General features: G+C 37.9%; 1 protein-coding gene across 1 annotated transcript in view; it reads left to right on the forward strand.

Moving 5' to 3' along the window:
* Positions 1-592: 592 nt before the first annotated feature.
* The window catches only part of RPS6KC1 (ribosomal protein S6 kinase C1), a 218,935-nt gene continuing 207,337 nt past the window's right edge, over positions 593-12,190 (forward strand). Inside the window, exon 1 of the mRNA XM_082832641.1 lies at positions 593-805. Coding sequence (XP_082688767.1) covers positions 701-805 — 105 coding nt within the window. The 5' untranslated portion in view covers positions 593-700. The remainder of the gene's footprint in view (positions 806-12,190) is intronic.

Consider the following 12,190-nt stretch of genomic DNA (forward strand, 5'->3'; position numbering starts at 1 on the left):
ACAGAACAGCTATCTCAAGTTAATGATTTTAGTGCTTTTCTATGTATGGAAAGGTGCAAGAACCTGTGAAAATTTCCCTTGGATATGCATCTTAACTATCTAAGGGTTAGTATACCCAAAGCAGGGAATACGTCCTAATATTCCCCAGCTTGAATTCCCCGCAGGGCCTACTGTCAGTGGGCTACTGCAGTGGGTCGCAACTTAATCCTTGTAAGACTCTAACAGGCAGGCTCTATTTTTTTTTTTTTAACATTTGGGAGCTTGCTGTGGTGGTATAAAGACATATGCACAGGTTTACGGGATTTGTCTTAGAAGGAAGAGTTATGTCAGGCAGAGAGTTCAGGTGTTGTGGGTATTTAAACCGATGGGTCGTCAGTAGGGAAGGAAAGAAGATGCTAGGCTCGGGTATCCCTCCATCCCGTTACAGGCAGTTCTACTGCCTGATTCCAGCCCATTTGCCAGGGTCAGGCCCTAATTAGGGTCCGTATCTCAGGTGAAACCACTTCTTCCCCAGAATTGGCGCCCCGGCCTGACCCGGAAGCTTTCCCGCCAACCCGGAAGCAGAGAGCTGCGGCGGAGGCGCCGCAGCCGAGCTACCGCCCCCTCGCCGCCTGGCCACTACTTAGAAAATCCGGGCCGCGGCGGTGTCGGGTTGCACTGATGGTCCCCGGCAAGCGGCGGCGGCAGAGGCGGCGGGAGGATGACCTCTCCCCGAGAGCGGGGTGCCGACCTGGCCCGTTTCTACACTGTCACCGAGCCCCAGCGACACCCGAGGGGCTACACGGTGTATAAGGTCACCGCCCGGGTGAGTGCAGTTGTCTGGGTGGGGTAAGAGTCTGAATTGGGACGAGAGACGGGTGTGGACCCTGGTGTGGGGATGCCTGACGTCGGGTCAGAGCCGAGGGTGGGACTGGCTGCGCCTAGTGCCGGGACAAGCGTCCGAGGTGAGGGCTTAAGGAAGGATGGGGTGGGGGCAGAGCGTGGGATGTCCCGGACAACGCTGGAAACGGTCGCGGTAGTGTCCCCATTCCAGGGTGGGGCAAACGTTGGTCATTTTAAATTGATGATTCAGCCCCATCCCACTTGGACTTTGTCTTCTGAGGCTGAAATTTGCAGAAGTGGTTTTGCTTGCCTCCGAGGGATAATGCAGGTTAAAAAAAATGTTAAATTTATGTACTATTTGATTTACGTAAAAGAAGATATTTCTTCCTTTGACCTTTTATACAGCTTCAGGGTTGCACTGAGGAAGATAAACTCTTGGGAAGTATGTAAGTGGTAGGGCCACCATCGTAAGACCTCTATCTATGTCTTTCTGCCTCAGAGTTTTTCATGGTTTTCAGTAGAAGACATGAGAAATTCTGCTGATGGTGTCTTGTGTGAGTTGTCTTGAGGGCACATTTAAAAGTTGTGAGGCTCCTTTACATCAACTAATTGATCCAGTTTTTAGTACCCACTTTGTTCATGTTTCATTGCTCTTGCCTTGAGTTTTAGAGAGAGTTTGCATCTCCCTTCTTGGAAAATAATAGTAATAACGTTAAATATGAGTATTAAATATAAAATAAGAATATTAAAATTAAATATCTATATACATGTATGTAGTAGGAATGTATGTGTATATTAGGCATGTTGTACACATCACCCAATTTAATACTAATTTTAATAATGAGGAAACTAAGGTTCAAGAGAGTGTTGTGGCTTGCCCAGCTTCACGTTGCAAGGTGGTAGCACAAATGGGGTTTGAGATCAGTTCTGTTTAACTCCAAGTTGTATAAAATGTTAAGAATTAACTTTATCATTATCATTAATTGTTAAAACGGGTTCGTGCTCCGGTCCGGGAGGATCCCGCGTGCTGCGGAGCGGCTGGGCCTGTGAACCGTGGCCGCTGGGCCTGTGCGTCCGGAGCCTGTGCTCCGCGGCGGCAGAGGCCGCGGCGGTGGGAGGCCCGCGTACCATAAAAAAAAAAAAAAAAAAAAGAGAGAGAGGTATAGATAGCAGTAATGGTACAATATACATTTGGGGGATGTAGTAATCTTGGGTGATAGCTTAGAAGTGGGCTTTCAGAAGAACCTTAAAGGTTAAATAGATTTAGATAAGCAGAGTTTGGGGCATGGGAATGGCACATGCCTTATGGAAATGGTGCACAATTCAGACAAGTGTGAGAGGATGAGATGAGCAAATTTGTGTAAATATAAAAAGACCAGGCCTGGTTATTGCAGAGGGCTGTACCAAGAATAGAGAGAAATTTGTTACTCCCTGTTTGCAAGTAAGGTTACTATATAGGTGGAGTGTTAGTTTCAGGTTAAGAAAACATTTTAAGATTAAGGGGGCTCTTATTATACCACTCTTGAAACCTTTCTAGTCTTTGGGACCTTCAAAAATCTAGACTTGGTTTCCTAACATAGTTTGTGGAATTAGAACAGTCTTCAACATACGTAATGTTCCCCTCACAGCACCCTGTTTATCTCTTATTATAACACTTATCACAGTTATATTGTATTAATCTTTTTACATGTCTATGTCTCTTAGTAGATTTAGAGCAGGTCTCTATCATTGATATTTGTTTCCTTTTATATCTCCTAAGGCAGTGGGGCACAGAATGCCTAAAAAAATATTGTTGAACGTTTTCCTCTCTATTTCTTCTCTAAACACACCCAATAAATGTTTAGTTTCAGGCACTATGTGCTCCTAGGGATACAAGGCTGAATAAAGTGTGGACCTTCCTTTCAAGGATACTCCTAGTAGAAAAGTGTTTACTGGACTTAAAGAAGTATAGTACAGGATAGAAAGTGTTAAATGCCATAAGAGACTACAGAAAAGGGCTATGGGATTTTAGAAGACAGAGAGATTGCTTCTGGCCCAAGGGATCAGGGAACATGTACCAATTAAGATAGGTGGTGAGAGATGGGAAGGATCTAGATGGGTGGGATAAATGGAGGTGGGCATCGTAGGTAGAAGGGTAGGTAGAAGGAATAGAGCCCATTAAGGCCTGAAGGTGTGAATGTGTGTGGAACTTGAATAGGAAACACTGAGTATGATTATTACTTGTATTCTTAATTTACAAAAGGAAAGGTTAACCTAATTGAGATCTTAAACATCTTAAGCTGTGAACTAACTTATATGACAGCATAAATTAGAAGATAAAGTAGCACATTGCCTGTTCTAACCAAATCCATATAATATGCATGCTACGTATTGCTTTGGTTGTTTAACTGGAAATTGCTTACACTGCCTTTTTTTCTCCTTGTAAATATTTACGTCATTTATTACTTACTGTACAGATTTTGTTTTCTAATTTTAAGCATTGAGGGTTAATACTGATATATACTTAAAAGACAACCACAGTATTATAAAATAAGCAAAATATTTGTTATTTTTTGAGACTTAAGGAGAAAAACAGCTTAACTCAGGAGAATTAATCAGGTAAGTAGTGCTCCCCTGAGAGAACTTCATAAGATAAAAATGTCTTCTTTATGTTTCCTATTACTGACTGACTTCTAGCTTTAAGGAACAATCTCTGTATTCTTGATCCTTGCAGGGTTCTTTATGTAGGAGTAGAATTAGAATCATGCGGAGTACCATTGCTAAATTTTGAGTAGCATAAGAGCTGTTTCATGTTCTTAAATCTCCTTTATACTTTTTTTTTTCCCCCTCAATTCTCTGGAACCTGTCAGGCTTAGATAACCTTATGGCCAGTTACAAGCTTGCTAATGGATTTCCTAGTTAAACTCTGTGTTGCTTATGAATTTTCAACTAGAATAAGAACTTCTGTTCAGGATTGGAAAATTCTCTTGTAGAATTTCATTGAGTCTTTAGTTAAAGGAGACACAGATATGAAAGAACCATTAGCAGTGTTTTTGGTTGTATCATCATGCTAAGGTTACAAAATTCTCATAATGTAATATAGATTTCTCAACAGTATTAAGTGAATGGTAATTCTTGCCTGTATTCTTTCCATGAATATAGAAAGAAAAAGGTATGTTTTTATTTTTAAAAGATGGTTTGCCTTATGACTTTATGTTGTTTATATTGAGACGTAATTTATATATGGTAAAATTCACCAATTTTAAGTGTATATAGTTTGTTTAGTTTTGACAAATGTCTGTAATTGTGTAACCACCACAGACATCACTGCAGGAGTTCCCTCATGCTCCTTTGCAGTCAGTCCGCTCTCCCCACCCCCTGTCCCTAGGCAACCACTAGTCAGTTTTCTGTCGTTGTAGATTAGGCTGTATTTTCTAGAATGTTATATAAAAGGAATCATATACAGTGCTTTTTTGGGGGGGAGGGATCCAACTTCTTTAACTCAGTATGATTACCTGAGATTCATCTGTGTTGTGTATTTTTTTTTAATAAATTTATTTTTTATTTATTTACTTTTGGCTGCGTTGGGTCTTTGTTGCTGCGGGCTTTCTCTAGTTGCGGCGAGCCGGGGCTACTCTTTGTTGCGGTGCGCAGGCTTCTCATTGCCGTGGCTTCTCTTGCTGCAGAGCACGGGCTCTAGGTGCGCAGGCTTCAGTAGTTGTGGCTTGCGGGCTCTAGAGCACAGGCTCAGTAGTGGCGCACAGGCTTAGTTGCTCCGTGGCATGTGGGATCTTCCCGGACCAGGGCTCGAACCCGTGTCCCTGCCTTGGCAGGCGGATTCTTAATCACTCCGGCATCAGGGAAGTCCCGTATGTTGTGTATTTTTATTCTCTTTTATTGCTGACCAGTATTCCCTTGTATGGTTATACTACAATTAATCCATCCACCTGTTGATGGACATTTGGGTTGTTTCCAGTTTTTGGCTGTTAATACAGCTATCATGAACATGTATATACAAGTCTCTGTACAAATGTGGGCTTTTATTTCTCTTAATAGCACACAGCCTTGTTTACTATACCTTTATACTAAGTTGAAATCTGGTAGTCTTAGTCCTCTTTCTTTTTCTTTCTCAAAATTGTTTTGGCTATTCTAGATTGTTTGCATTTTCATAAAAAGTTTGGAGACAGCTTGTCAAGTTCTACAAACATGCCTACCCAGATTTTGATTGGGATTACATTGAGAATGTAGATCAATTTCAGAAGAATTGATATCTTTAAACAGTATTGAATCTTCTGATCCATGAGCGCACATCTTCCATGTATTTAGCTCTTTAATTTGAACCATATTTTCTAGTTTTCAGTGTGCAGGTCTTGCACATACTTAAAGCAATTTGGGTTTGTTTTCAAACTGTGAGAATTACATGTCTTTATTTTACATAGCTAATGTTTACTGAGCATTAATAGCAGACACTTCTGTGGTGCTTTCTATGAGTCAAGCTCTATTCTAAGCACTTTATATAAATTAGTACATTTTTCATAGCAGCCTGATGAGCAGCTGCAATTATTATTCTCACTTTATTGTGAGAAAATTGAAGCACAGACAGGTTAAGTAACTTGCCTAGGGTCACACAACTAGCAAATTATGGAGTCTAGATTTGAACCCTGGTAGACTGGGTTTTTAATCCCAGTGCTGTGCTGAATACCTAAACATATTTCGTTAGAGGCTGTGGCTGTACTGTAGCTTGGCAAAAGTGATAGATGCAAGTATACTACAGTGATTAGGGTGATGTGAACAAAGGGGAGCAAGGAATGAATAGAAGTACTCAGCTTGACTCGAATCTGAAAGCTGCCATTTCCAAGGCTTCATACTCAGGCACTATTTGTATTGCTTAGAGGGAACCTGCTTTCAATTCCTGAGCACATTATTGTATGGCCTGCTTGTGCTTGGGAAGATAATTATTTGTAGTTTTCTAAGTATGCTGGTACCCTGCATTCTTAAATACCTCTCTGTTAGATGCTGTTTCCTCTGTCTGGAATGCTCTTTCCTTTTGTCTTGGCAGTCCCTGTTCATCTGAAGTGTTAGCTCCTGCCTTGTGTTCTACAGGAAGCCTTTTTGAATTTTATTTCCTTTATTTGTAATTTCTATTTGGGCCTCCCCATCACCACCACCTCCCCAACACGTATAAATCTGCCCTTATAATATGATCATCACCATTAATTATACAGTTGTACAAAACCAGAATCAGGAATTTAAACGTTTCCTTTTTTTTCCCCCACAACTCACACACACACACTGTATTTTATTTTTACAAGAGATAAATAAACTGACACCAAGCATTGTAAATGGATGACCACAACAAAAGCAACAATGATTGCAATTACCAAACACGAGACACACTCATACTATGTCATAACATTGACATTCAGTCCAGTAATCCTCCACTGTAACGGTTCCTTTACTTTGCAGTGAAAACTGATTTGTATATTTTTTGCCTCTGAGTCCGGGTGGCTTTTTTTTTTTATTCAAACAAAAAGTCACAAAAATTATAATCATCCTCATCAGTTCACTCAGTCCCATGTAATTAATTTTTTTTTCCTCTTGATCTTTTGTTAGCACTTTTATTAATTCATTAGTTTTCCATTAGAGTTCTGAAAATGCTTATTCATTCAGTTAAGCAGTATAGTCAGTTACCAGAAACCTGTACTTGTCAGAGTCTTTTCCATGAATTCCTTGAAGATGAAACCCTTTTATAGGAAAATTTTGGCGAAAGCATCAGAGTACATCCAGAACAGTCTGTAAATGACAAAAGACTTAAAAATGACCATGGTTAAAGATTTGATGAAAGTTCATAATAATGCAATTGACAAGGAAATTTAGTTATTTCTGAGATATACATTTTAAAGTAATAACTAGAATTATGACTTATAACATTATACCAGAACATGTAAGATTTTTAGAAATTTCATGTAATGTCTGAAACATTTATATTAACATATTTCCATACAAATAACCCAAAGAAAGTTTAGTATTAGTTGTTTGTTTGTTTTTTTATATCGCAGGTTCTTATTAGTCATCAGTTTTATACACATCAGTGTATACATGTCAATCCCAATCGCCCAATTCAGTACACCACCATCCCCACCCCACCGCGGTTTTACCCCCATGGTGTCCATACGTTTGTTCTCTACATCTGTGTCTCAACCTCTGCCCTGCAAACTGGTTCATCTTTACCATTTTTCTAGGTTCCACATACCTGCATTAATATACGATATTTATTTTTCTCTTTCTGACTTACTTCACTCTGTATGACAGTCTCTAGATGCATCCACGTCTGAACAAATGACTCAATTTCGTTCATTTTTATGGCTGAGTAGTATTCCATTGTATATATGTACCACAACTTCTTTATCCATTCGTCTGTCGATGGGCATTTAGGTTGCTTCCATGACCTGGCTATTGTAAATAGTGCTGCAATGAACATTGGGGTGCATGTGTCTTTTTGAATTCTGCTTTTCTCTGGGTATATGCACAGTAGTGGGATTGCTGGGTCATATGGTAATTCTATTTTTAGTTTTTTAAGGAACCTCCATATTGTTCTTCATAGTGGCTGTATCAATTTACATTCCCAACAACAGTGCAAGAGGGTTCCCTTTTCTCCACACCCTCTCCAGCATTTGTTGTTTGTAGATTTTCTGATGATGCCCATTCTAACCGGTGTGAGGTGATACCTCATTGTAGTTTTGATCTGCATTTCTCTAATAATTAGTGATGTTGAGCAGCTTTTCATGTGCTTCTTGGCCATCTGTATGTCTTCTTTGGAGAAATGTCTATTTAGGTCTTCTGCCCATTTTTGGATTGGGTTGTGTGTTTCTTTAGTATTGAGCTGCATGAGCTGTTTCTATATTTTGGAGATTAATCCTTTGTCCGTTGATTCCTTTGAAAATATTTTCTCCCATTCTGAGGTTTGTCTTTTCGTCTTGTTTATGGTTTCCTTTGCTGTGCAAAAGCTTTGAAGTTTCATTAGGTCCCACTTGTTTATTTTTATTTCCATTACTCTAGGAGGTGGATCAAAAAAGATCTTGATGTGATTTATGTCAAAGAGTGTTCTTACTGTGTTTTCCTGTAAGAGTTTTATAGTGTCCAGCCTTACATTTAGGTCTCTAATCCATTTTGAGTTTATTTTTGTGTATGGTGTTAGGGAGTGTTCTATTTCATTCTTTTACATGTAGCTGTCCAGTTCTCCCAGCACCACTTATTGAAGAGGCTGTCTTTTCTCCATTGTATATCTTTGCCTCCTTTGTCATAGATTAGTTGACCGTAGGTGCGTGGGTTTATTGCTGTGCTTTCTATCTTGTTCCATTGATCTCTGTTTCTGTTTTTGTGCCAGTACCATATTGTCTTGATTATTGTAGCTTTGTAGTATAGTCTGAAGTCAGGGAGTCTGATTCCTCCAGCTCCGTTTTTTTCCCTCAAGACTGCTTTGGCTATTCAGGGTCTTTCGTGTCTCCATACAAATATTAAGATGACTTGTTCTAGTTCTGTAAAAAATGCCATTGGTAATTTGATAGGGATTGCATTGAATCTGTAGATTGCTTTGGGTAGTATAGTCATTTTCACAATATTGATTCTTTCCATCCAAGAACATGGTATATCTCTCCATCTGTTGGTATCATCTTTAATTTCTTTCATCAGTGTCTTCTAGTTTTCTGCATACAGGTCTTTTGTTTCCCTAAGTAGGTTTATTCCTAGGTATTGTATTGTTTTTGTTGCAGTGGTAAATGGGAGTGTTTCCTTAATTTCTCTTTCAGATTTTTCATCATTAGTGTATAGGAATGCAAGAGATTTCTGTGCATTAATTTTGTATCCTGCAACTTTACCAAATTCATTGATTAGCTCTAGTAGTTTTCTGGTGGCATTTTTAGGATTCTCTATGTATAGTATCATGTCACCTGCAAACAGTGACAGTTTTACTTTTTCTTTTTCAATTTGTATTCCTTTTATTTCTCTTTCTTCTCTGATTGCTGTGGCTAGGACTTCCAAAACTGTGTTGAATAATAGTGGTGAGAGTGGACATCCTTGTCTCGTTCCTGATCTTAGAGGAAATGCTTTCAGTTTTTCACCATTGAGACTGTTGTTTGCTGTGGGTTTGTTGTATATGGCCTTTATTATGTTGAGGTAGGTTCCCTCTATTCCTACTTTCTGGAGAGTTTTTATCATAAATGGGTGTTGAATTTTGTGAAAAGCTTTTTCTACATCTGTTGAGATTATCATATGGTTTTTATTCTTCAATTTGTTAATATGGTGTATCACATTGATTGATGTGCATATATTGAAGAATCCTTGCATCCCTGGTATAAATCCCACTTGGTCATGGTGTATGATCCTTTTAATGTATTGTTGGATTCTGTTTGCTATTATTTTGTTGAGGATTTTTGCATGTATATTCATCAGTGATATTGTTCTGTAATTCTGTTTTTTTGTAGTATCTTTGTCTGGTTTGGTATCAGGGTGATGGTGGCCTCAAAGAATGAGTTTGGGAGTGTTCCTTCCTCTGCATTTCTTTGGAAGAGTTTGAGAAGGTTGGGTGTTAGCTCTTCTCTAAATGTTTGATAGAATTCACCTGTGAAGCCATCTGGTCCTGGACTTTTCTCTTTTGGAAGATTTTTAATCACAGTTTCAATTTCATTACTTGTGATTGGTCTGTTCATATATTCTGTTTCTTCCTGGTTCAGTCTTGGAAGGTTATACCTTTCTAAGAATCTATCCATTTCTTCCACGTTGTCCATTTTATTGGCATAGAGTTGCTTGTAGTAGTCTCTTAGGATGCTTCGTATTTCTGCGGTGTCTGTTGTAACTTCTCCTTTTTCATTTCTAATTTTATTGATTTGAGTCCTCTCCCTGTTTTTTTTGATGAGTCTGGCTAATGATTTATCAATTTTTTTTATCTTCTCAAAGAACCAGCTTTTAGTTTTATTGATGTTTGCTATTGTTTTCTTTGTTTCTATTTCATTTATTTCTGCTCCAATCTTTATGATTGTTTTCCTTCTGCTAACTTTGGGTTTTGTTTGTTTTTCTTTCTCTAGTTCCTTTAGGTGTAAGGTTAGATTGTTTATTTGAGATTTTTCTTGTTTCTTTAGGTAGGCTTGCATAGCTATAAACTTCCGTCTTAGAATTGCTTTTGGTGCATCCCACAGGTTTTGGATCGTCACATTTTCATTGTCATTTGTCTCTAGGTATTTTTTGATTTCCTCTTTGATTTCTTCAGTGATCTCTTGGTTATTTAGTAACGTATTGTTTAGCCTCCATGTGTTTGTGTTTTTTATGTTTTTTTCCCTGTAATTCATTTCTAATCTCATAGCATTGTGGTCAGAAAAGATGCTTGATATGATTTCAGTTTTCTTAAATTTACTGTGGGTTGATCTGTGACCCAAGGTGTGATCTATCTTGGAGAATATTCCATGCGCACTTGAGAAGAAAGTGTAATCTGCTCTTTTTGGATGGAATGTCCTATAAATATCAATTAAATCTATCTGGTCTGTTGTGTCATTTATAGCTTCTGTTTCCTTATTTATTTTCTGTTTGGATGATCTGTCCATTGGTGTAAGTGAGGTGTTAAAGTCCCCCACTATTCTTGTGTTACTGTCGATTTCCTCTTTTATAGCTGTTAGCAGTTGCCTTGTGTATTGAGGTGCTCTTATGTTGGGTGCATATATATTTATAATTGTTATATCTTCTTCTTGGTTTGATCCCATGATCATTATGTATAGTCCTTCCTTGTCTCTTGTAACGATCTTTATTTTAAATTCTATTTTATCTGATATGAGTATAGCTACTCCAGCTTTCTTTTGATTTCCATTTGCGTGGAATATCTTTTTGCATCCCCTCACTTTCAGTCTGTATGTGTCCCTAGGTCTGAAGTGGGTCTCTTGTAGAAAGCATATATATGGGTCTTGTTTTTGTATCCATTCAGTGAGCCTGTGTCTTTTGGTTGGAGCATTTAATCCATTCATGTTTAAGGTAATTATCGATATGTATGTTCCTATGACTGTTTTCTTAATTGTTTTGGGTTTGTTTTTGTAGATGCTTTTCTTCTCTTGTGTTTCCCACTTAGAGTAGTTCCTTTAGCATTTGCTGTAGAGCTGGTTTGGTGGTGCTGAATTCTCTTAGCTTTTGCCTGTCTGTAAAGCTTTTGATTTCTACAGGAAGCCTTTCTTAAGTGTGGAACTCTGTGTGTATTGTATATTCCTCCATTAAAGCCTATATCATATTGTGCTTTTCTGCCTCCCCCTCTGAGGGCAAACTCTTGTCTTTTTAACTTAGTGTTCTTGGTGCCTAGAACAGAGCCTGCACTATAGTAGGGATTTGAGAGAAGGCTGGAAAGAGGCAATATTTTCCTTTGTGTTACTTTTTAAGTTAACAAACAGTAGAATTGACTTTTTTATTGTATAAGTCTATGAATCTTTACACATGAATAGATTCATATATTCTCTACCATAATCAGGAAACATAACCGTTCCATCAGCCTCAAAAACTCCCTCTGCTTTCCCTGTTTTACGCTCTTCTCCCCACGCCTTAGTCCCTGGCACCCCTTAGTCCACTGATCCACTCTCTACCACTATAATTTTGTCTTTTTGAGAATGTCTTATAAAGAGAATCATAGAGTATTTAACCTACTGAGACCATCTTTTGCCCATTTTTTCAGTGGGTAGTTTGTTTTCTCACTGTTGAGTTTTGAGAGTTCTTCTTTTGTTCTGAGTATAATTCTTTGTCAGATATGTGGTTTGTTAATATTTTCTCCCAGTGTGTAGCTTATCTTTTCATTCTCTTAACAGTGTCTTTCACAAAGGAAAAATTTATATTGATAATTTTGGTGAAGTCTAGTTTATCATATTTTTCTTTTATGGAAGAAAAATGGGCTTTTAGTGTCATATCTGAAATCTCTTTATTGACATCAGGTTTTAAAAACTGTAAACCTTTCCTGTTTTCATCTTGTTTTTTGACAACTTACATGCTCAGTTATGAAGATTTTAATATTAAGGATTTTTACATTAACTTTAACATTAAGGATTTTTGCTTTCCTTGAACTTTTATTGGAAAATAGTTTACCGGAGAGTAGTGCTATAATAATTGGTAAAATTTGAAGTGAGAAAAGCAACTTTAGGAAACATTTATTGAGTATACAAAGGTAACTTGCTGTGATAGTTTCTTTTATTCTCCTTTAGATTTTGAGATTTTAATAATGTAGAAAATATTTCTTATTTTCAACATATTACTTTCATAAGAACTTACTAGAAAGTTGAATGTCTAAAATTTTTCCCATTGACTTATCTGTCTTATCTGGAGTTCTTTTACTCCAGAGTACTAAAAAAATGTTGTAAAATATCTAATT

Source organism: Leucopleurus acutus (genome assembly GCF_964270905.1).
Source record: "Leucopleurus acutus genome assembly, chromosome: 2".
Taxonomy (NCBI): Eukaryota; Metazoa; Chordata; class Mammalia; order Artiodactyla; family Delphinidae; genus Leucopleurus; species Leucopleurus acutus.